Below are 25448 nucleotides of genomic sequence, written 5' to 3'. Positions count from 1 at the left end.
CTGCTGCCACCAAGGGGAACACCAAAGAAGTGCCCCTATGTTCTGGCTCCAAGGTAATGACTGAGAAACCCAAGGTAATTAATTCTCTATTCAATGTGAACACCCCATGGTATAGTTTTGTTCCATGTTAATAATATTATTAAAAATATGGGCCTACTTGCTGTTCAGATTGACTTATAAAGTCTTTTTTGTTTTGTGTTCACTTGGCTCCTTCAAAACACAAAGAGGTAACATTTTCATTTAGCTTGGGACAGAGCAAATGAAGCAGTTGGTTGTGAGTTTTGGTTCCATAGTTTAGACAAAGCCCCTAAGGGACAAGACTGACACTGGAGCTGAGCGGCTGGCCCTGCCCTCCGATATAGTTTTGCATAAGTGCTGTTGCAGACGCTTGCTCTTCGGCACCCAGTCTGGAATGGCTTGTGGTATCTTTAGGAAACCCAAACAAGTAAGAGGGAAATGGCCACAGAGCCAGAATGACAGGCAGCCAAAGGGAAGAGCCAGAGGCAGATAGACACAGAGATGCTGCCATTCTGTCATTTCAATGTGGAGCGAAGGAATCTTGACTCTGGCAAGATTCCTCTCCACAGTCATACTTGGCTTTATTTTCCAACTCATTTCTGCACTCACCTGTCATTCCATTTGGTAAGCTTGACCTATTTGGCCCAAGGAGAGCTCACAATGGCTGTATGCACAACAGCAGCTGCTCCAGGATATAAAGCAACCCTTGGAAGAGAAAGGCAGTGGGCTGGCTAAGTCTGTTGCAAGTCTCAGGGAAAACACTGAGCTCAGTCAGGAGACTGAACTGCAAACCCAGTCCCTCCATTTGCTGACTTTGGACACATCAGTGAAGGTGAACTCCACGAGGGCAGGTATTGTTGCCAATGACTGGTCATTGCTATGGCACCTAGAATGGTATTTGGCACTGAGCAGATCTTCAATAGATGTTTCAGAAATCAAAGAATGAATAGTCTCTGCTGTAGTGCCTTCATTTATAAAAATGGGGTAAGAATTCTCACTCCATCAGGGGCTTTGGGAAGCTCTAACAAAATAGGATGAATGACGTCTAACTTAAAACGCTTTGGAAAAAGTTAAGTGATGCACAAATGTACGTTAGCAAGACTGTTACTCAACCCGACAGCTCAGATGACTACTAGCAAGATGCTTGAGCAGCCAGGGCTTACCCATTTCCTCAGAGCACTTGGGAGAAATACAGTTAAATGCCTTCTGGGTCCCAGGCGCTGGTGTTGTACTACTTAGTTGCCTACCCACCATCCATTCTACTAGTCTTCCCTACAGACCCTGATTTTCTTTGAGCAACAGTGCACCCTGTCCCTGCCTCCTGTAGCTCCCAGTGCCTGTATGATCCACCTGTAGTCAACCAGCCAGAACTAAAGTCTGGAAAAGTTCTTTTAAAGGAATCCAGCTCAGGGAGCCTGGGTGGCTCTGTTAGTTAAGAGTCTGCCTTCGACTCTGGTCATGATCTCAGGGTCCTGGGGTCAAGCCCGGCGTCAGGCTCCCTGCTGAGCAGGGAGTCTGCTTCTCCCTCTCCCCTGCACCCCACACCCTGCTTGTGCTCTTTTTGTCTTTCAAATAAATGCATCTTTTTAAAAAAATAAGTAAATAAAGGAATCCAGCTCCACTGCCTTTGTCTTCACCTTTTCCTCCTTCCTCCTTGGAATGTGGTTGAGAGTCCAAAGGGTAGAATGGTGCCATCTTGCAACTGGACAAACACACATGAAAAGGATGATAGGCCAAGCACCTGAGTCCTTGATGACACACCCTCAAGCTGCTTCCCCAGCCTGAAATGCCTACTCTGAATTTCCTATTGCTTAGAAAAATAACCACCTATTTGTTAAAGCCACTGTAGTCAGATTTCTGTAACAAACAGCTGAACAAAATCCTAAATGATACAGTACTGTACTTAAAATAGCTCATTTATGAAATACACGTGGCCAATGCCAATTTTACAGATGAGAAAATGGAAGCTTGGAGAAGTGAAGGAGATTGCCCAAGGCCATATAGCTAGTGATGGCAGCTAGGATTTGATTCCAGCTCCGCCTGACTCCAAGACCCTTAGTCTTTTCACTTTTGCCATGATGCTCAAGGAAGAAAAGAAAATCATGTTTGTCTTAAGGACACTATGGAGGATTCACAGGGTCTGCAAACTGACCAAGTGCCAGGCATACGGGTGTGGGGACACAAGAGCGCATCAATACGGACAAAGTCCACAGAGCTTGTATTTTAGTAGAGGACACAGAATAAAGACGTTAATATAGATCATGAGGTGATAAGGACTATGGAAAAAATTAAGCAGGTTAAGAGGGATAGAGTACTACTTGTTTTTTTTTTTTTTTTAAAGATTTTATTTATTTATTCAACAGAGATAGAGACAGCCAGCGAGAGAGGGAACACAGGCAGGGGGAGTGGGAGAGGAAGAAGCAGGCTCACAGCAGAGGAGCCTGATGTGGGGCTCGATCCCACAACGCCGGGATCACGCCCTGAGCCGAAGGCAGACGCTTAACCGCTGTGCCACCCAGGCGCCCCTATAGAGTACTACTTGTTATAAGAAGTTGAGGGAGTCTCTTTGAGATGACATATCCACCAGATATTTAAGAAGTGATGAGGGAAAAAAAGGGAAGGAGTGAGCCATGTAGATAGTGGAGGTAGGGTAGAGGGAACCACAAGGGCAGAGGTCCTGGGACAGGAATGGGTACGGCAGACTGGCAAGGGAGCCAGTGGGGCTGGTATGACATGAAGGGGAAAGTGGGAGAACAGGATTCCATCCAGGATTCCATCCATTCTGGGCATCTGTGCTTCGGTAAGGAACGTGGGCTCTTCTGGATGAGACCAGAAGTCATGGGAGGGTTTTGATCAGAGAACAGGTCAAACTTAGGATCTGGCTTCTGGGGCGCTGAGGGGGGGAGCCACGGAGAGGGAGGAGAAGATGACACAGGGACGTCAGCCTAGAGGCTGCCACAACAATGCAGGCTAGAGAAGCCAGCAGCCCGGGGCAGGGCAGCATCGAAGGCTGGAAAGTGCTCACACTCAGTACATTCTGAAGGCAAAGCTGCAGGACATTAAAGAGAAGACAAGGACGAGTCCAGGCCCTCAGCCTACTGTCTTCAGTGCTACTGTCAGTAGGGTTGGGCTACATTTGGCTTTGGACACGGCCGAGCTCTGATACTTAGGGAGTGAGCCAGCTCATCACTCCCTTTTTTGTGAAACGTGTTCACTCAGCTTCCCAGATACCCACCCACTCATGATTCCCTGCCTATTTCAGTGGCCACTCCTTCCCAATCTCCTATGTTTCCTCCCCTCTGAATGACTACCAGGCATCCAAAAAAGGGGTCAAGAGGTACGTGAGATACAGCCAAGTAAAGAGTGTTTTGAGAAAAGGGGAGAGAGTCACCAGCTTGTGTCGCATGCAAATGACTGCCAGAGTAACACAAGGGCAAGGACCAGGAGATTTGGCAAACAAGGGGTCGTGGACAACACAGACCATGGAAAAGTGGAAATGGGTCGCTCCTAGAGGGAGGAATATAAGAAACACATACTTTCCAGGATCACTATAGGTGATCCTTCTTCTGTCAGAAGAAACCATAAACAAGATCCTTTTTTTCCACATCAGAGGAGTTGTCAAGTACATGCCAAAGCCTGGGCATAACTAATTCCCAGACAGACTCGGCTTTGCAGGCTGGGGGTGGGTTGGTGGTGGGAAGGAGAACAAAGGTAGGAAAGGAGACATCAATACCTTATGGGAGAAAAATGGTACCCATTTCTTTGCTTCAGGGTCACCCACACTGCTCACCCACTATCCTTCCCCCACAGGACTTCTTAGTACATTCCAGGAGAACTTCACAACTGACAGCATAATGAATATTTATTATGATTATTTTAATTTAAAAAAATAAGCCTAAAAGTCACTGGGCTTGAAGCTAAAATACAATAAAAAGCAGTATCATAGTGTTAGTGACACACCTTGCTGGCATGCAACGGTGAACACAGAGCAGGTGAGGCTCTGCATTATTTCACACCACCTCCCCTTTTTTCAGACGTCCCTACTGAAATGAGAGAAGAAACTGAGGCACAGAGGTAAAGGGACTGGCCCGAGGTCAAACTGCCAGGAGAAGCAGGCAGGAACTCGACCCAGAAAATCCTGATTGTTCTACCCAAAATGCTCCCCGGGTACAATTCTGTGGCTACTGCCCAGGAGAAAAAGCCAGTGTCTTCTTCTAAGTGATCAGTAATACCCACCGTGGGGGCCACAGAAAGTGTCACGGGAAGCAGCCCTGACTTGATGCCCAGTAATCTGGGCCAGAAGCTAGTCAACAGGACTCCCCTCTAGTTCCAGGGTCCCTCCCTCCCTGGTCTCCAACACACAGCCCTCGCTACAAAGCCCAACCCTCCTTGTGGAAAACCAGCTGTACAGCCTCGTTCACATCATTCACAATGTGGGACGCCTCCATGAGCCCTGGACTGAAGCTGAAGTCCCGGTGCCCATGGAATGGAGCCTCCTCTGCGTCCTGGGCAGGCCTGGTGGGCTCTGGGCCCTTGGGATTGTACACACCAGTGCACACCAGGATAGAGGCGCAGCTCTGGGTTGCTGAGGGCCGCTGCTTCCACAAGCCACTGGCCCCCCGCGCCTCTGCCCCATCATGCCTCGCCATCTGCAGGTACTTGTGGAACAGGTTGGCACCGTAGACATCAGACATGGGGTTATCACTGGCAGGGGCAGCCATACCGGAAAAGGAAAGAAGAGAAAACCCCAGTTCAGTGTTACAAGGCAAAGAGAACAAAGGACAACTGTGGAACTAGTGTGTATTAGATACAGGGAAACAGGTGGGTGAGTAGGTAGGGAGGAAGGGCAGGGGAAGTCCAAAAGTGATGAGGAGATGGAATAGCACTTACCCGATAGCATAGAGCTTCTGGATGGGGGCCGCCCAGCCCCGCCTCTCCGCCTGCTGCCGGATCAGGTCCTCTGCATACTGATAAGTGAGGACGCTGGGTTTGCCCATCAGGCCCTCATATCTCAGCTCTTTGCCTGTCACTTTCTGGTAAATGGTTTCCAGGCACAGCAAAAAGGTGCCATGGCCAAACCTGCCAGAGAAGAGAGCTCAGCAGCTCAGGCCTCCCCTCCCTGGCTCTAAGCAGGACCCTATACACCAATCTTTCACTCCAGCACCCTGCTGGTGACAGAAAGAGTGAAATTACTTCTAGTAAGAACTACATTTATTACCTATCTTTATGACCTGCTGTTCTCTACTAACATTTGTTGAGCCCTGGAGTGGCATATCACATTTAACCCTCAGAATCACCTCATGAGACCTGTCATCATTTTCATTTACAAGTGAGGAAACTGAGGCATACAGAGATTAAGTAACTTGCCCAACGTGGTAGAGCTAGGATTACAACGCAGGCAGCCAGACTCCACAAATCTTAGTTTAAATTCGGCTTTAAATCTGTGGCAGACTACCAGTTGCCCTTCTCCCCTTCTTTTTCAGTGCCAGTTTTCAGCTCACCACATTGCAACCGGGGTACAGAAGTATTCCCTTGCCTCCACGGCAGCTAGGTATGCAGCCATGTGAATAAGCTACAGCCAAAGAGTCCCTGAAATCGGAAGTGCTGTGCTAAACCTCTAACAAGTGTAAAACTGGGGAGCGGGTACTCTTTTCCACCCTCTCCCACTCCTCCTTGCTGCCTGGAATGCTGGTCTGGCTAGAGCTCAGGCAGCCATTTGGGACTATGCTGCCAAGGGCTAAGGATCGCACAGCAGGAAGACAGGAAGAACCTATGTTCCAGACAGGTGTGACATCCACACAAGCCCTGGACTGCCCACCCCATTCTTCTTTTACATGAGAAAGAAAGTAGCTTCTATCTTGTTTAAACCACTTTCAGGGGTGCCTGGGTGGCTCAGTTGGTTAAGTGTCCGCCTTTGGCTCAGGTCATGATCCCAGGGTCCTAGGATCAAGTCCCGCATCGGGCTCCCAGCTCAGCAGAGAGTCTGCTTCTCCCTCTGCCACTCCCCCTGCTTGTGCTCTCTCTCTGACAAATAAATAAATGAAGTCTTGAAGGAAAAAAAAAAGACACTTTCATTTTGAGTTTTCATCCCTGGTTGCTAAATCAAATCCTAACTGATACTATCCAACATATTAAGGTTGTATCTCAATGTCATGTATTTATATAATGAATTCTATTTTCAATTTTTAAATTAGTGAATGAAAATTAATCTCAAATGCGATCTATAAATTGAAATCTGCGCCTTGCTATTCTGTTCCAGCCTACATAGCCAAACCCCCCTCACCTAGTGTGTCAGCACACCTGAACTGTAGGAAGAATACTTCAGAGAAAATATCTAACCTCAGGCTGCAGAAATATACCTTGTAAAGTAACAAGAGAATGCCATGAACACCCATCTCTTTGGAATTACTGAGTCATGTGACTTGAGGCAGTGTCAGCCATCTCTTTGGAATTACTGAGTCATGTGACTTGAGGCAGTGTCAGCCTGCTGCCCTCTGTTGATGATCACTCACAGCCCACTGGGAATCAGAAGCAGCGAGAGAAAACTCTGGACTTTGGCCCTGCAGATAAGAGCCACCAAAAGGTACACAGTTTGGGCCTTCCAGGAAGGCCCTCAAGAGGGCTAGAAGTAAGAGCTGCCTAGACTGTGCTTAGCCTCAGACAGGACAGAGGAGGTCTACACTGCTGAGCAGGGAGAGGGGCCTGCTCAGTACCTGTGTGTCTTTGAGAAAGTCACTTACCCACTGGGTCTCAGTTCTCTGGCCTACAAAACTGTCAGAATAATTATTGCTCCCCTTGCCCCTACATCTTAAGAGCAAGAGGAGACAAAGAGGGAAGGAACCAGAGCTACAGGGAGGAGGCAAGGAGGAGCGGCTGTACTGCTAGGCCTCAGAAGTCAACCACTGTTTGGGTTCTACAGACAATAAATAACATGTTCTGGGGGAACGCGGCAGGCTGAATCGGTGGAGCGCGCAATGTCTGATCTCAGGGTTGTGAGTTCGAGCCCCATGTTGGGGGCAGAGATTAATTTAAAAAATACAATAAAATAACATGTTAAGATTCTGGAGAACAGGGGCACCTGGGTGGCTCAGCTGGTTGAGCATCCAACTCTTGGGTTTCAGGTCATGATCTTGGGGTCATGGGATTGACCCCACGTCAGGTCACCGCAGAGTCTGCTTAAGATTCTCTCCCTCTGCCCCTACAGCTCATGCTCTTTCTCTCTAAATAAATAAATAAATAAAATCTTAAACCAAAAGGATTCTGGAGGGCAAAGGTCATGTGTTAAAGATCATCTCAACATACCTTCGGTGATCAGTAAGCTACACTTTTCATTTACTAATTAGTATGTTAAATGACCCCTTGAAAATCCTCCCAGAAGGCCAAGTTTCTATGGCAAATACGGGGCCAACCCAGGCAGGGGTCTGACCGCCCAAAGTACCAGAATGATGGTAAGAAACTGTCAGCAGGACTGCCCAGGCAGCAGCTGGCAGTGACGACGACAGTCAAGGCCAGGGACTCTGTGTCCTTACCTGGGCATCTTGGCTTCAGCCATCCAAAGGAGATCCATGTTGCTGGCCAGGACAGGAAGATGGGGATAAGGGGCTGTCGCCAGACCAGTCCCAGGGTTCCCATTGCTGAGAAGGACATCCATGATCAGCTGCAGGCTTGTCTCCCAGCGGACTGGCTCCCCAAGGAGAAGCACCCCTTTAAAGAGCAAAGCATGGAGGTGAGGGTTAAGGGCACTCTGCCTGGCCTCTGTGGCAGGCAGGAGGAAGGCCCTCAGGAGGCCAGCAGATGCCAGCTGGTGCCACCCAACCACAAGCTCTTTCTCCACAGTACACACCCCTGCAAGGGCACAGTTCCCAGAACCAGCCTTCAAAGATCCATTCACCCATTCACCCAAGGTAAACAAAGCCCAGAACCTGGGAAGGCACTCCCTACGGGTTCCCATTTTCACTTGTATTCACCAGTACTTCAGAGAAGAGGTTAAAACAAAGAAAAACAGCAGCCAAGTCTCAGACTTGCTTCCTCCTGATGCTCTCCCGACCACCTCACCCACAAATACCTGGCAAAAGGCTTGCCTTCCTCGGCCACTTCCCTCTGAGCCCCAAGGGCCAGTAAACCTAACAGCTAGGAGAGGAGGATCTAGAGTGAAAGAGACCTGCATTCCAAACCTGACTGTCCATTTTCCTTGTGACTGTGGGCAAGTGACTTACTTTCTCTCTAAGCCTCAGCCTCAACTACATCATAACGATCCTACAATTGTTTAGGGTGAAAATGAGATATAATAAAGCACTTAACCCATGCTGGACATGTAACACTCAACACATGGTAGCTGCCAATATTAGCTACAAGACCAGTGACTGGACCAAACCAGTGGTCTCAATGTGGGAGTACTGTCCCCTAGGGAGGTGTTCTAGAAACTGGTGAATGTATTTTAATTGTCACCATGATTGATAATTAGAGGCAAAGATGGTGGGAGAGGGCCACAAATGCTAGATGCTCAGGACAGTCCTGAACAATCAGAAACTGCCCCCTATCTATTAACATTTGAGTTATCTCATCTGACATCCACATGGGTGAATAACCTGTTCATAATTGAGCCTAAGCCCTAATTTCACTCTACATGTAAACAAAGTAGAGTTTTAATAAACACCAATTTTCTAAAAATGCAGCTATCATGTAAGTCAAGAGAAGATGCACTTTATCTTTTCAAAATTTTACCAATAGCTGTTCCCTATCCTGGAAAACCACTTCACCAATGACAATGCTTCCCCTAATTTCTGAGTCACCAATAAAATACATCTACATCACACCTATAAACACACTTACATAAATCTGCATTTGTTGCTCTAACATTCACGGTGATTCCACGTTTGATATCATCATTTTACTATTTCATTATGTCTTCCTGAATAATCATTTACATATTGAAATACTAAAAATTTTCCTTTTATTTCTCCCTATTACAATTAGGGCTTTATACTGAACTAATTAATTTTTAATATACATATACAGGAAAGTGGTACTATCTATGAATTTCACTGCAGGGCAGTAAAGGGGACATTATGGTATTTTTGTTACACAAGGGGGAACTGGGTTTAATGGACCTGAGAAATGCTGGCCTACATTACCTCTGGGAGCCTTTCCATGCTAAGATTTTCTACACTTAACAATTTTTCTAGAATAATAAAGCAAGTGATACGGGGAAGGAAAGATTAAAAACAAATGTCTCAGAGGTAGTGAGGGGCAGATCTGAGACTAAAACCCAGATGACCTGATATCCAATGCCCACAGCCACCCTACCAGTCTATAGGCAAACAGCTCAAGAGAACAGCCTGGAGGGCAGAAAGGAGAACCACCCAGAGCCCCATCTACAGCAGCAGAGGCCCTCATTACCTTCAATGGCAGGGAAGTCGTTCCTTGGAAGAGGCTGCCAAGAAACAAAGAAAAGGCCCGTCAATGCCACAGTCACAGTCCCCTACACCAGACAACCACACAACTACATCATAATGAGCGGCAGGAGAAAACACACACTCTAGACAGATCGAAGACCACCCTCACAGTCTAGCCCAAGCCAAGGAGAAGCTGAGAAAGAATATTCACAAAGAAAAGTAAAGAGAATGAACAGGGCTCTCACAGAACACGCTGAGAGAAGCCACATATGGAGGTCAGCCAGGAGGAAGGGCTGGTCAGCTGTCCCTCTCCAGTGAGGACAGGAGGTGAGCTATGGGCCAAGCAAGAGTCTAGAATCAGGTAGCTAAGATGAAGGTGAGCGTACGAAGAGAAGGAAAGTCACCGGGGCATGATGGACCATTTCTCTTGATAGGAGATGAAGAGGCAGGAATCTCCACTTTATCATCCCCTGGGGTCTGTTCCTTCCCTAAACTATTAGTCTTGGCTCTACCACTAACCAGCTGCATGACCTGGAGGAGGTCACTCCCCCTGTGTGGGGCTCAGCCTCTGAGCTGCTCAAAGATCTGTTCCAACTCGACATTCTGGTTCCCCACATAATTTGCGTGGTCCTCGGAGGAAGCTTTCAAAGGCGATAAAGTGCTCTGTTCAATCAGAAAGCCCTGGGGGGAGGGGCGCCTGGGTGGCTCAGTCATTAAGTGCCAGGATGGAGCCCCACATCAGGCTCCTCCGCTGGGAGCCTGCTTCTTCCTCTCCCACTCCCCCTGCTTGTTTTCCCTCTCTCGCTGGCTGTCTCTCTGTGTCAAATAAATAAATAAAATCTTAAAAAAAAAAAAAAAAAGCCCTAGGGGAAGAAAGACTAAGGCTACATAAACAAACAAAAGTAAGCTTGTCTGTTCATAACTGCATTTCCCCACATTTGACAGTGGTCTGACTTAGACTGCAGGCCATGAGATAGAGAGTTCACATGAGGGGGCGGGGGGCACGGGCCATCCAGAGCCAGGAAATCATACTCTAAAGGATCAATGAGAGGCCCTATGACTAGTGATCAGAAGAGATAAGAAATCAAACCAGTGGTTCAAATATGAGCCAAACCCGAAAGGAACATGGGCATACTGAGAACTGTCAGTTACTTTTACAAGCAAGCTGTTTCTCATCAGGACAGCTCTCCATAGCAAGCTTTAGGATAAAGGAACAGCAATGATTAATTTCACAAAAGTTAATGATTCTCCCAAGCAACACTCAGAAAGCCAGCTGGTAAAACAGAAAACTCCTCATTGGAGATGCTAGGGCTTTGAAAGGGGTTCTCAGCTAATTACAAACAATGCAGAAAGGAAAGCCCTTAGGAGCTTGCAGCTCCTCTGGGCCATCCTTGTATATCTGGAGAACAAAATCCTTGGCCAGTTGTGTCTCTCTAAGGTGCAGCTCTCAGTGGGCGGGGTTGCAAGGTTGGTAAGAGGAACCCACGTGGGGAACAAAAGGACAAAACTAAACATGAGATATCCAGGAGCATGCTCCTTATTACCGTGGTCTTTGGCCGCCGCTGGAGATCTACCATGTCAAGCACAGGAAAGGCCATCCGCAGCTCATCCACAGTAACCACGTTCTCGAAGCCAAGTCTACAGCAAGATCAGGGAAGCAAAGCTGGACAGTTCTGGGGGAAGATGCCTTAAAGGTGAGGGAACCAACACAGTCCCAACCAAACTAGTGCAGAGAGGAGTGAAGCAGTGAGAACCCAGACACAGCCTGGAAGGCCAACACCAATCCTGAATGTGCTGGCAGACGGGCCGTGACTACACAGGCAGAGCAGGGATGCAACCTGCCACAGTGACGCAGCAGCAGGGTGCCAGGTCCCACGCTGGGACTACCAGGGTGGCAAAGGCATGCAAGAATGTCTGGCCTCAAGGAGCCCACCACATGCCCAGGGCCCATCTAAACCATCACTCTGTGAACAGTGCTGGGTTTGTTTTAAAGATTTTATTTATTTATTTATTGGACAGAGACAGACACAGCGAGAGAGGGAACACCAGCAGGGGGAGTAGAAGAGGGAGAAGCAGGCTTCCCGCTGAGCAGGGAGCCCAGTGCAGGGCTTGATCCCAGGACTCTGGGATCATGACCTCAGCCGAAGGCAGACACTTAACCGACTGAGCCACCCAGGTGCCCCCAACAGTGCTGGTTTTGAAGAGTTGAAAAGAGGAGACTCATCACTGGGCTGGTAGCTGGGCAGAGTCTAGGGAAGTCAGACTTGAGCTAACTCTTGAGGACGAGCCAGATTCAGAAAAGCTGGGGAGGCCATGAAGAGCAGAAAGCCAGTGCCAACCTTATCTCTCTGAGACCTGCCTCCATTTTCTGTCCTCAATTCCTACTTACAATCTTAACTGGACATGGTTTCAGATTACTTTCAAAATGAATCTCCTGAAAATGCTGCTTCTGTCAGATCACCCAACAGCAACGGAGCCTGCACAGACTCCCCCTGCCCTCATAAGTATGCTCACTGGCCTCTTGCCTTTGCTTCTGAGGCTTCCCTTCCGAGGCACCGCTCCTCCTGTTCTCTTATTCCCCACCCTATCCCAATCCAATCTCCTGCTTCAGGGATCCTCACCTTCCCTTCTCTCCCCAGCCTCCTTAGCTCCTTCCCTGCATGGAAAACCTTAACCATAACTATCTCTGGTAGCACAGCCACATCCCTCTGTGAAGCCACCAGTCACGGCCACTCCCAGGGTGTTCCTTCCCCAATACCTGGGACTCTCAGAACCTATACTGCGCTTTCAAGTTTTCAATCATATGCCATCTTTTTTTTTTTTTTTTTTTTAAATGCAGATCCCAGCTGGGCTTGAGGTCTAGGCTTGGGAATCTGCTTTTTTCTTTTTTTTCTTAGAGAGGGAGTGGAAGGGGTTGCAGAGGGACAGGGAGAGAGAGAATCCTAAACAGATTCTGTACCCAGCGCGGAGCCCAATGAGAGGCTCAATCTCATGACTCTGAGATCCCAACCAGAGCGAAAACCAAGAGTTGGACGCTTAACCGACTGAGCCACCCAGGTGTCCATCTTAAATACTCCTTTATCCTTTGCAGGTGTGTTACTCCTGCCTCGAGTATGAGCCCTTTGATGAAGACAGAGTCCCACATGCTGTTCTTGGTCCCCATCGCCCCTGAAGAACATGCAGCACGGGGCTGGTACCCAGCAAGTACTCAACACAGATCTGCCGAATGAGCAAATGCATACGCTGCTTGAGAACAGGGACCGACTCTTCTGCCTCTTGAGGGTGCACAGGCCCAGAAGCTTCACTGTGGATACTTAATTAATATTAGCTGAGAAGCTGACTGAGCAACCTGAGGAACAGTGCTAGAGCAGTGATTCCAAACCTAATTAGAAAATCACCTAGTTTTCTCTTCTAACATACAGACTGTTGATTTTTCTCTCAGACCTAGTGAACCAAGAATCTGTATTTTAAGCTCCCCAGTAGGTTCTGATTCAGTGGCCTGGCTTTTTGGAAACTATGACACCAGGACCGGCCATACTTGGGAGCCATCGTCTCTCCCTCATAAGCCCACTACATATCCCTTAGGCCCTGGCACCATGCAGCCAGCACACCTCATTATGGTCCTGTCTACCCCCACCCCAGCCATGGGAGGAAAACTCCAGTCCTGCCCCCTCCTCTTCAGCCAGAACAAGAAGCACCAAAAGGATACATTCGGGCATTTTCCACCAGGGGCCCCTGCCCAGACACCAGCATCCGCTTGTTGTGATATTTCGAGAAGAGCTTCATGGGGCTGTGAGAGAGAATGACTTGGTCTGGCTCCACCTGTAGGGACAGTCAAAAGACAGAGGAGGGCAGAGGAGACACAAAGTTGACGTAAAATAATGGGGAGACTGGTGGCTTCTTTCACTTAGGAAGGGAAAAAACTGCCCAGAGCAAAGGGGGGGAGAGAGAAGGCGGGGAGCCCTTTCTGGCACCCAGCACTTCTAGACACTACCCAAACAGGTGTGAGAAGAACCTGTCTAATTTGGCTCTTGCCACACAAAAACAAACAAGCAGGAAATGCCATCAGTCTGGGTCCTGACCACTCACCAATCCTGTTGTGCTCCGCTCCTCCACCTGGAGAGCTCAGGGTTTATGCGCATGTTCCTTGCCACAGTCACAGAAATCTGCCTCTGACTTTGTTTTCTATTCTACTTAAAGGCTTAGCTTTTCAACATTTATAGTACTAACTCCTACGATGCAGCCAGTGCTCAAAATGTTTTGGAACCCTCTCTGGAAACCACAGAAGGGAACCAGTTGTACTCCTTTGTTCTACGTCCACCCTCAAGCAGTGTTACCCAGTCGATCAGCCACTTTATTTACTCTCTTGGTTCCAAAGGGCTCTTTCCAAGAACTCAATCCACCCTTACTAAAGAAGGACGTGCCAAGGTTGACATACCACATGGAACTGCAAGTGGGTGAAGAGGGGCTGCTTTTGGGGGACAATGCTCATTCAGATATGTACCCCTTATTTACGAGAAACAAAGGCTACTCCTCAGAGTACCACCTGGTATACAGACATTTAGAAAAACATGACCCTCACTTTCCAGGGGCTGACAATCCAAAAGAGACAACCCTGATGCCCAGAAAAGAAATGGATACAAAGACAGCAGACTGAAACTGCCAAATCCATGGGCAGAATTTCTGCACTCAACGTGAACTGATATATCAAAAAATGCCCTTGCGGTAAGGCTTTACTCAAGAGGCTAGGCTTGAGCTTCAAGTTATTTTCTACTATTGACCCAGCGGGCCATACCCTAGGGCTTATCAACACTCTACCCCAACCCAGGAAATGCAGCTTAGTCAGAGTTGGAATGGGGGATCCACTGGCAACCAGCTCTTTGGGCTTCCATTTCTCCAGGGCCTCCTTACCTTGAACCCCAGCAGGGCAGACAGCTCCTGGGCTTTGCTGTGTTGTAAGATGTTCCCAGCATTTGTGACAAAGACCACGGGGACCCGCAGCTGCCCATGAGCATTCACCAGCCTGCGGAAGGCTTCCAGAGCAGCGGGGATCACTCTGTGACCCCGCACCAGCACTCCATCGATGTCCAACAGGAACCCAAAAGTGGGTGGGCTCTGCACAGAAGGAAGAGAATCCCCACAGCCTGAGTCAAGAGGCAAAGGGGAAGAAGGAAAAGAGCCTCACAACAAGGGGCACCACATTATGCCCAGGTCACCCAGAGATTTGAGCAGAAAATGAGGACATGGGATTTCTGATAGGGCAAATCCATCTATAATGAAGAATTGGTCCCTCTTCATGTATTTTTAAGCATGTAACTATTTGGTTAAAACTATCTTCACATAATTAATATAAAAGAGTTTTTTAAATGGAAAATAGAGAGATTCAAAAACATCCCAGGACTTTAACATGACTGATCTTTTTTTTCTATTCTTTTGTCACGTAGACAAATACACTTTACATGTTCAATTTTTCACTTGTTGTTTGACATTCAAATATTTTTGTATGTTACAACAGCCTTCATAATATTCTTTTACAATTTTATTACAACACCACACACAGAGTTTTAAAAAAACCTCAAGTGCTATAGATAATATTAAAAAAATTTTAAATTTCTTGCCTCCTTCCACCCAGTGCTATTTCCTCTCTTGTAGATCTCCAGAAACTGTGTGTGGATAGACAGTAATAATTTTTTTATCTGGTAACTTATACACAAATGGCATTATATTGTACTTTCTTTTCCATCTGACCTTTTTTAAGATGGTATCTCTTAGTTATCTTTCCATATCAATATACATAGCTCTATCTTCTAAACATCATTTTTGACTACATAAGTCTGAGTCAATATTCCACTAACATTATATTTCCCCTATTTTGGACACTTACATTTTCCTACATTTTTGCTATTACAAATAATGCTGTAAGGAACCTCTTCATGCTTACTGATTTTTCCCTTAAGCTAGATTCTTAAAAGCAGGAGTAACAAGAGAATGCAAACATTTTAATAACATAACACCTATTGACAAACTGTTTTCCAAAAACATATATTAATTTACACGGCCATTGGTAACATACTTTATCCTTGCCCATATTGATTTTCACATGTATCAAAGAGTTAATTATCAAACATCTTGTTAATTTAAAGGTTTAAAAAAATGGTATCTCATTTCAATCTGCATTTCTTGGGACTTATAAAGTTGAACACTGTCCTTTTTTTTAAGTTTTGGTTTTTTTTTTAAAGTAATCTCTTCCCCCAACATGGGGATCAAACTCATGACCCCAAAATCAAGAGTTGCATGCTCCACTAAGCCAGCCAGGTGCTCTAAAGACTGTTCTTAAAAAAAAAAAAAAAAAAAAAAAAAGATTTTATTATTTGTTTATTTCAGAGAGAGAGAGAGAGAGAGCATGAGCAGGGGGGAGGAGCAGAGGGAGAAGGAGAAGTAGGTTCCCTGCTGACCAGGGAGCCCGATGCAGGGCTGGATCCCAGGACCCTGAGATCATGACCTGAGCTGAAAGCAGATGCTTAATGGACTGAGCCACCCAGACATCCCTGAACACTGTCCTTTATAGAAAAAAATTCATTCCAGAGGCACATGGCAGGCTCAGTCAGTAGAGCAAGCAACTCTTGATTTTGGGGTGGTGAGTTCAAGCCCCATGTTGGGGGAAGAGATTACTTAATTAATAAAAATTTGAAAAAAAAAAAAGTTTAGGGGTACCTGGGTGGCTCAGTCAGATAAGCACCTGGCTTTTGGTTTCACTCCACCCTCAGCAGGGAGTCTGCTGGAGATTCTCTCTGTCCCTCTCCCTCCTCTCCCTTCCCCCACCACCCTCACCCCCCACTCTCTCAAATAAATGAATAAATCTTTAGAAAAAAATTTTTTTAAATAAATACAAATAAAAAATTCATCCCATTTATTAACATATAAGGTGTTTTTCAAATGTCAAAAAAATCCAACCTAACCTGTTTGCTACTTTCCTTTTGTTGGTGGCCAATAAATCAAGCCACTGTCACTGCATACACCTACTCTATGCATAGGGCTCTGTCTGTGAGGAGCAAGTGCTCCAGGCCCTGCATTTTTCAGCTGGGGTCAAAGAAAAAGCAACCAGTGTAGGAAACACTTAAACCCACAAAAACTGCAGATTTTCACAACTGCAAATCAATTCTGAGTACTTAAGTTCTGAGCAAATAAACAGAATTAGACAAAGGTAGTTTCTTAGAAGAGAATTTTGAGCTGGGCAATAGAAGAGGTAAATGCCTTCATTTAACAAGTATCTGTTGAGAGCCTGATCAGTACCAGACCAAACAAGCAGCCAGAACTGGCCTCTGTCTACACAGTTCAATGCAGAAAACAATTAAACAAGCAGCCACAGAACAGTCTGCACTGAGTGCTACATTAGGAGATGAGGGGAAGTGAGGCACCCCAAGAGCCTTAATGAGGGATACCTAACCCGTAGGAGGTGGCAAAGACTAGCCATCCCAGGTCTCGTAGGCCAATTTAAGGAGTTTACAACAAGAAAGTGACATCATATTAGACCTGCACTGTAGAAAAATCTTGGCTGCAAAGTCAAGATTGAGTGAACTGAAGAAAGCCAAGTTGAAGGAGACCAGTTGGGGCCAACTACAATCTAAGACAGAGGTGATGGTGGCTTTAACTAGGTTTTACTAGGTAGTAGCAACAAGAACAATAAGAAAGGGGCATGTTATACACAGAAGCAGAACAGCCAGGACCCCGAGGGATGGAGGGGCCACAGGGACTCCCATACCTTTTTTTTTTTTTTTGGCTTGGGACCCTGGGAGGGTGGATGGTGGTACTACTCACTGATCCAAGAAACTCTACAGGGGCAGCAGCTGGGAGGTCAGAAGATACATCCTACTTTGGACCTGTCAGACATGCAAGTGGAGACATCAGCACTGAATACAAAGTCCTAGAGATGAAAATCCAGAAGCTCTCTGCTTGTAGAGAACAGCCAAAACTTGGGAAGGGAGAGAAGAGCCCGAGAAGCACAAGCAGAGTGAGAGCGGAAGCAAGGCTTGCAGAGAACCAGGAAGAACGTCACCATTTAAGGAAGGGCCAGCTAAGAGTCACCAGCAAAAGAACAAGGAGCAACAGTCAGTTTGAGGAGGAAAATCGAGAGGGTGTGGGGTCAAGGAAGCTGAAGGATAATATTATTTATTAAATTAATATTATTTAATATTATTCTGTTTCTGTAACAAGTAAACTAGGAAATGGAGTGACTGTAAAGTAATGATCCCATCTCCCCTCCTCTGAACAGGGAAGACCATCAGGGAGGAAGTCTTCTAGCTCCTTCATGCTAGCTTGTGCACAGAACCTTTCAGCTTTCGACCTTGGCAGCTTCGGTGCCAAGTCAGAGGTGGGAAAGGACCCTGGAAAAATAGAGGGGAAAGCAACTCAAATCAGCAACAGAGAAATTCTGACAACCAGCAAACACAACTGCCAGGAAGAAACTTGTCAAATCCCGCAGGCCAGGAGGGAAATACCTGAACAGTGTCTCTAACTTTTGGCTCCAAAGGCTGATCCTATTGCACTTTTTTTTTTTTTAAGATTTTATTTATTTATTTGACAGAGAGAGAGAGAGACAGCCAGCAAGAGAGGGAACACAAGCAGGGAGAGTGGGAGAGGAAGAAGCAGGCTCCCAGGAGGGAGCCTGATGCAGGGCTCGATCCCAGAACACTGGGATCACGCCCTGAGCCGAAGGCAGACGCTTAACGACCGAGCCACCCAGGCATCCCAATCCTGTTGCACTTCAGATGGGTTGACTGTACTGAGCTCTGAGCTGAACATATAACAAAGATACGCTTACTTAATCCTTGTACCAACCCTCCGGGGGTGGGTGTCATTATCTCCAATTGACATTACCTAGCAAAAGGGGCCTGGTTTATACATAATGCTCAATACGACTCACTGGATAATCTGACGAGATGAATAAGAAACCAGATTCAGAGAGAAGAACTAGCCAAAGGTGACCCAGTTCACAAGTGCTCAATCCAGATGTCAGCCTTAAACTGAGCTTGTGGCAAAGTCAGAGCTCATTCAGTGGCCCCCAGGGCAATAAGCACTCAGAGTAAGGATCCAAGAGGTACCAAGATATCTGTGTTGGAACATGCTGTTGCCACACCTCCCACCAGCCCCAGCCATGAGAGTTCGAGTTCTTCTCTGTACTCAGTGTGCTCATGCACCAGATGGCCCTCAAGGATCCCTGGAGCCCCTCCCACTTTCTCAACAAACCCCACTAGAATAGGGGTCCTAACCAGGGGCCCATGGATAGATTTCAGAGTGGCCATAAAAGCCCTTAAAACACTACGTGCATTTTTCCTGGGGAAAGGATCTATGGCTCTTTTCTGATTTCATTATTTTATTCTTCTCAAAGAGAATCACTGCACAGGTCCAGAGGGAGGAGGGGTATGATTTTTCCCTTAACCTTCCACCCCTGGCATAGTGCTTAAACTCTCGTAGGTACGCAACAAAGGTTGATTGAATGTTGAAGGACCCAAAGGATGAAGGATTCAGCCAACATAAGGAAGACCTTTCCCCTCAGACCTTCCTGACCACCAAATCCCTTCCCAAGGGAAAACAGTTGGTGACTCTTAGAAGACAGGTCCCTCTGGAGGTAAGGACTATGTTGTTCTAGGGCATGGTGGGCCTTCTTTCTTGTACTGTATGGACACACGGCATACTGTTCTGAAAGCTTACATGTAAAACTCATGCCCATAATTTTGAGACAATCAGAGACATTTTAAGGACAGGATTTTAAGTTATAATAAGGAATTACTAATTGTTAGGTATGACAACAGCACTGTAGTTATGCTTAAAATGTCATTTTCTGGGGCGCCTGGGTGGTGCAGTCGTTAAGCGTCTGCCTTTGGCTCAGGGCGTGATTCCAGCGTTCTGGGATCGAGTCCCACATCAGGCTCCTCCGCTGGGAGCCTGCTTCCTCCTCTCCCACTCCCCCTGCATGTGTTCCCTCTCTTGCTGGCTGTCTCTCTCTGTCAAATAAATAAATAAAATCTTTAAAAAAAAAATTAAAAAATAAAAAAAATAAAAATAAAATGTCATTTTCTTAGAGGTACATATAGAAGAATTTAGGGGTTAAGTAACAAGAAATCCTCATTCATCTTAAAATCTGACAGCTAGAAAAAAAAGGGAGGGGAGGGAGACAAGCAAAGCAAGTGTAGCAAAATGTAACTGGTCAATCTGGGTTCATAATATTATTCTGTTTTTGGATTTTTGAAAACTTACATAGTTTTAAAAAATAAAGTGTCTCATTTGTGCTGATGGCTACAAAATTTAACCATACAGTTTTAATAGTTAGTGGCCATGTCCTAAATAGTCACAAAATTTGCTCTCTTAGAAGCAAGACTCCACATGGGGCGCCTGGGTAGCTCAGTTGTTAAGCGTCTGCCTTCAGCTCAGGGCGTGATCCCGGCATTCTGGGATCGAGCCCCACATCAGGCTCCTCCACTGGGAGCCTGCTTCCTCCTCTCCCACTCCCCCTGCTTGTGTTCCCTCTCTCACTGGCTGTCTCTCTGTCAAATAAATAAATAAAATCTTAACAAAAAAAGACACCACAGCCTCTGCTACTTAGAACAGGAAGGTTTTCAGGACAGTTTAGCAATATCCCTAAGGCTCCCTCATCTCTAACTATATAAATGAGTAATCATACGCCTCCAACCCTCAGGTGAATGTACACAGAGAAACCAGGCACCCAGCAACAAGAAAGTAAAGGTGCAAGTCAACTGTAACAAATGTGCCACACGACTGCTAAGATATTAATAATATCTGGGGAGAGGGCATATATATAGGATTTCTGGGGGGAGAGGGCATATATATAGGATTTCTCTATACTTTCTATTCAATCTGTCTTTAAAACTGCTCTAAAAAATAAAGTTTATTAATTTTTTTTTTTTAAAGATTTTATTTATTTATTCGACAGGATAGAGACAGCCAGCAAGAGAGGGAATACAAGCAGGGGGAGTGGGAGAGGAAGAAGCAGGCTCATAGCGGAGGAGCCTGATGTGGGGCTCGATCCCACAACGCCGGGATCACGCCCTGAGCCGAAGGCAGACGCTTAACCGCTGTGCCACCCAGGCGCCCCTAAAGTTTATTAATTTTTTTAAGTGAAGGTACCTAGAGAAGCAGAAAGAGAAAGACTTCCTCTTCATTTTTTTTTCATTTTTCTTTTCATTCTCTTCTGTATCTGTATTCTTCTTTATCACTTGGGTTTTTAAAAAACAAGTCCTGGGTATTAGGCCAGATCCTCTAAGTAAAATTCATAACTGTGGCAGTGATTAAATGTGTGGTTTTAAGATTAGTTTGAAGTGAAAGGACTACTAAGATGTTCCTCTGTGTTTCTGCTTCTTACCTGTAGTTTGGTAGGTTTTCAACAACGGCATTAGAACTATCGTCTACTTTACTGTCTACTCCATCCACTTCCACATTTAAAAGAACTTACTACGTGCCAGTCACTGTGCAAAGTACCCTACATATATCACAAAAAGTACCCTACAGATATTCTCACAAAAACACTGCACGGTAAGTAATATCCTCAATACATAGTTGGAGAAATTGAAGCTTAGAAAGCTAAGTAATTTGCCTTAAGTGAAACAGGACAGGCAGGGTTCAGTTCTAAAGCTAGTACTCTGAAATGCTGCGCCTATGCCACATCCCTTTCTTCCCTTTTCCTACTCTATCAGAAAGTCACTTAGAAATATTTCAGGACCTGCAGAGATGCTAAAGTCAATACAATAGTTATAAATGACAGCAAAGTCCTTTTCACAATATATTCTCAAACCATGCTTCCAGTGTGGCCACCTGTAGCTCTGCGACACTGGTCAAGTCTCTTAACTTGACTCTTAGCCCTTCCATATGCAAAATGGTAACAGCGATAACATAGCTGTTAAGAGTTAGAACTCTAGTACCAGACTCCCTGGATTCCAGGATTCTACCACTGACCAGCTGTATGCCCCTGGGCAAGCTGCTTAACCTCTCTGTGCTTCAGTTCCTCCATCTGTAAAATGGAGTAACAGTACTTACTTCAGAGTTGATATGAAAAGTGTACGAATTAGTAATTGTGAAGTGTCTGGCACTAAGTAAGTGCTATGTGTTTTTAAAACTAAGTAATTATTTAAAATTGTCAAAGGGTTACTGTGAAAGCACTATAAACATGTACGACATTATTACATACAGAAATTGTGATTTTAGAAAACGAAGTTATCCTTTAAAAAAAAAAAAAGATAAATAGCCCAGAGGAAAGTTAGGGTGACAGATCTGCCCACCTGGCTTAACGTCCTGGCACAGTCTCCCCCAGCTGTTTCACCTTACAAAGAAAAGTACTTAAAAACTTGACTCAAGCACCTGGCACCAATTAGGGACCCTGCGCCAGTTCTCTCTCCTCTCGCCCGTCTTCCTCTCGTAACAGCTGCTCATCATAAGTAAGGCTCACAAGCGAATGGGACCAAAGTAAAAAGCCCGCACAAAACCCACATTCATCTCTGGGCTGTCCATTTACAGGTGGAGCTCCCAGAGGGGAGTCCATCACGAGTCCCCAGATTTCTTTCAAATGTCGCTGAAAATCAAAACCGAAAGACTCTCATCCTGAAAAATCACAGAGGACGTGCAGGAATTATACTCTGACCGGGAAAATAGGAACACAGAAACTGCCGAATAACTTCGGAGACGAAAAGCAGCGAGCGGCGAAGAAACAATCCCGGTGCGCGTTTTACGCTTGTTTTGTTCATTCTCTAGCTGAAGTAACTTTTCATCCAGGCCGAAGGCACGACAAATCCCCCGACTGAGGGGGAGGCAGGGCGTGCAGGGGACACTAGTGCTCAGGGAAAGAACGAAGTGCACTAGAGGTCAGTGGCCACGTCCAGGAGCAACCCAGCCCGCGCCCCCTCCCTCCCCGCGACTCCAGCCCCACCCCCAACCCTAAGGACCCGCTCGGCCGGAACTCGGGCGTCCTCACCTGTGCTGCGTCCACAGCATAGCCTCTCCCGGGGCAGCGGCCCCGCAAACCCAACGAGGCGCGCGCCGCCCGCCACCAGAGCCCCGGCGCCGCGCGGACGGCAGCGAGGCAGCGGAGAACAGCCATCCAGCAGCCCGTCGTGCGCACGTGCAGACAGCACCAGCCCGGGTCCGTGGCCCCCGCCCCCGCTGCACAGCCAATCAGCGGCCGGTGAGCGCTCGGGCCGGGTGGCGCCCGAGGCATCTCGGGAGTTGTAGTCCCACGTCCGTGTCCTGGAGCCCGGCGGGGAGCGGGGCACGTTAGGCTCGGGGTCTAACAGGGCTCTGAGTTGAGCAGGGCGCGGGGTCAAGCAGGGCGCAGCGGGAGGCGGGGGCGGGAGCCGCCCTAACGTAGAACGTTCCTGCCCTGCTGGCCAGGGGTGAGGGGTGGAGGGTGGAGCAGGTAGGGGTTCCTGTTGGAGGGGAGAGAGGCAGGCAAGGTCGGGCCTCAGACGGAGACTTGAGGTGAGCAGGCCCGTGTACACGGACTGTGTACCTGCGGACTTCTGGAACATGCGTTTCTGACTGAAGTCCCGCTCCCTCAACCCTCGGCGACTGTCAGGGAAAAGAGAAACTGTGTGGAAGGAACTAATACTTTTTTGCAAGAGGGAGGGGGGCGCGGAGGAGCAAAGCTTTCTTTTGGTGTTCAAGTGCCCTGAACCCCAGTCAATCAAGGAATACTTGTAGGTGAGGACCTCTTACCTACGTTCGCAGACATGCCGTCCAAGGGTCCTCTGCAGTCCGTGCAGGTCTTCGGACACAAGAAGACGGCCTCGGCCGTGGCGCACTGCAAACGGGGCAACGGCCTCATCAAGGTGAATGGGCGGCCCCTGGAGATGATCGAGCCGCGCACGCTGCAGTACAAGCTACTGGAACCTGTTAGGCTTCTGGGCAAGGAGCGATTTGCTGGGGTGGACATCCGAGTCCGAGTGAAGGGTGGTGGTCACGTGGCCCAGGTTTACGCAATCTGCCAGTCCATCTCCAAAGCCCTGGTGGACTATTACCAGAAATACGTGGATGAGGCTTCCAAGAAGGAGATCAAAGACATCCTCATCCAGTAAGACCCGACCCTGCTGGTAGCTGATCCCCGGCGCTGCGAATCCAGAAAGTTTGGCGGTCCTGGCGCCCGTGCTCGCTACCAGAAATCCTACCGATAAGCCTATCGTGAGGATGAGGGTTCATCTTTATAATAAACAATTGTCACGGGACTTAAGATTTAAAAAAAAAAATACTTGTAGGATACCAATTTGTCATTCTTGTAGTCTAGTAGTCTTTCAGTAAATATTCGCTATGGTCCTCCTCCTTGCCCAGCTCTGTGCTAACTCCTGGGAAGACTATATACACGAATAATCCCGCAAACCCACACTTTGCAGGGAGGTTGAGACAGGACTATAACACAAGGTAGAAAATAATTGTCCCGAAAGAGGGAAAGCACAGTTGTTTCCACCATTTGAAAAATTTAAGATGCCCCCTTTCAGACACTTTGACCTGCCCCTGCATATAGTTATACTAAAAATGGCTGAGCCTACAATGTATTTAGGTGAGGGGAAGCAAGGTGTGGATCAGGGATGGGCAGAGACTCTGCCAACTCACAAGTTAGCAATACCCCTAGATCCTCAACCTTGAAGTCCAAGACCAGGGTGGTAACTTGTCACTTGATAAGTCTTCCTTAAATTCTCTAGGACTTCTTTTTTTGTTTTGTTTTAAAGATTTTATTCATTTATTTGAGAGAGAGAGAGCACAAGCAGAAGGATTGGGAGAGGGAGAAACAGGCTCCCCGCCAAGCAGAGAACCCGATGTGGGGCTCGATCCCAGGACCCTAGGATCATGACCTGAGCTGAAGGAGATGCTTAACCGGCTGAGCCACCCAGACACCAGAAAAGGTTAAGCCAGAAAAGATTAAGAAACATCTATAACTCGGGGCGCCTGCGTGGCTCAGTCATTAAGCGTCTGCCTTTCCTCCGCTGGGAGCCTGCTTCTTCCTCTCCTACTCCCCCTGCTTGTGTTCCCTCTCTCTCTGGCTGTCTCTCCCTGTCAAAAAAATAAATAAAATCTTAAAAAAAAAAAAAAAGAAAGAAAGAAAGAAAGATCTATAACTAGAAAAATCCTTGAGAGCAGGCTCCCTCTCTGATTTGTCTTCATCTCCCTCATAGGTCCTATCATGGTGACTGGCACTTGATGGGTGCTCAATTAATATGAGTAGACAAGTGAATGAATACCCATACTCCTGTCCCTCTAAACTTGCTCACATGTGCTTGTATGTGCACGTGTGTGCATAAGCCCGCTCATCTCTATGCATATACTTTGTGCTAGTTAGGGCTAGGATTGGCTCTAAGAAACAGAAACCCCCAAAGACTAGTGGCTTAAATAAGATCTAAATTTGTTTCTTTCACGTACACAAAGTTGGGAAAGAACAATAAGGCTTGGTATTGTGACTCCACCCACTTATTAGGTACCCGGGCTTCTATTTTGCTCCTCAGCTGTCTTCAAAGCTCTGCTTCATGATCCAAGATAACTGTGCAGACTCAGACATTATGTTCACATTCCAGGCATCAGGAAAAAAGACCAAAAAGGCTATGCCATCTCCCTACAGATACAATTCCCAGAAGTCTTAGACAGGCGTGCCTCTTTATATTGCACTTCACGGATACTGCATTTTTTACAAATGGAAGGTTTGTGGCAACCCTGCATTGAGCAAATCTCTTGGTGCTATTTACCCAACAGCATTTGCTAGCTTCATTATATCACATTTTGGTAATTCTTGGAATATTTCACAATTTCTCATTATTATTATTTTTGTTATGGTGATCTGTGATCGGTGATTAGACTTGCTCAAAGCTCAGATGATGGTGAGCATTTTTAGCAATGAAGTATTTTTTAATTAAGGTATATTGGTTTTTTAGACATAATGCTATGGAATATTTAGTAGACTACAGTATAGTATAAACATAACTTTAAGTGCACTAGACACCAAAAAATGTATTTGACTTGCTTTCCTGTGATCGTCCCTCGGTT

At 46.6% G+C, this 25448-nt stretch overlaps 1 protein-coding gene and 1 pseudogene across 1 annotated transcript; one reads left to right on the top strand and one right to left on the bottom strand.

Annotated features, from left to right (window-relative positions):
• Nucleotides 1–3873: 3873 nt before the first annotated feature.
• On the bottom strand, nucleotides 3874–23016 carry HDHD5 (haloacid dehalogenase like hydrolase domain containing 5). The gene is made up of 8 exons (XM_040641980.1): nucleotides 22396–23016; nucleotides 14325–14528; nucleotides 13123–13235; nucleotides 10958–11051; nucleotides 9418–9451; nucleotides 7548–7722; nucleotides 4909–5097; nucleotides 3874–4722 (listed from the first exon to the last, which is right to left on the bottom strand). The coding sequence occupies exons 1-8, from the start codon at nucleotides 22636–22638 to the stop codon at nucleotides 4389–4391; spliced, it is 1386 nt and encodes a 461-aa protein (XP_040497914.1). The 5' UTR covers nucleotides 22639–23016; the 3' UTR covers nucleotides 3874–4388.
• A 118-nt stretch (nucleotides 23017–23134) lies between these two features.
• LOC103675702 lies at nucleotides 23135–23651 on the top strand (annotated as a pseudogene).
• The last annotated feature ends 1797 nt before the right edge of the window (nucleotides 23652–25448 follow it).

The sequence above is a fragment of the Ursus maritimus genome, unplaced genomic scaffold (assembly GCF_017311325.1).
Source record: "Ursus maritimus isolate PB19 unplaced genomic scaffold, ASM1731132v1 scaffold_26, whole genome shotgun sequence".
Taxonomy (NCBI): domain Eukaryota; kingdom Metazoa; phylum Chordata; class Mammalia; order Carnivora; family Ursidae; genus Ursus; species Ursus maritimus.
Note: the sequence above shows the minus strand (reverse complement) of the source record. Positions and strands in the feature narration are given on the sequence as shown.

Bases quoted from the DNA above. Each gene is read 5' to 3' on its own strand.
- HDHD5 (XM_040641980.1), bottom strand. From the start codon at position 22,638: ATGCCTCGGGCGCCACCCGGCCCGAGCGCTCACCGGCCGCTGATTGGC. The intron at 14,529-22,395 runs GTGAGGACGCCC...CCTTCTGTGCAG, and splicing joins ATGCTGTGGACGCAGCACAG to AGCCCACCCACTTTTGGGTT. The intron at 9,452-10,957 runs GTAATAAGGAGC...GTTTCTTGGCAG, and splicing joins AGCGGCGGCCAAAGACCACG to CCTCTTCCAAGGAACGACTT.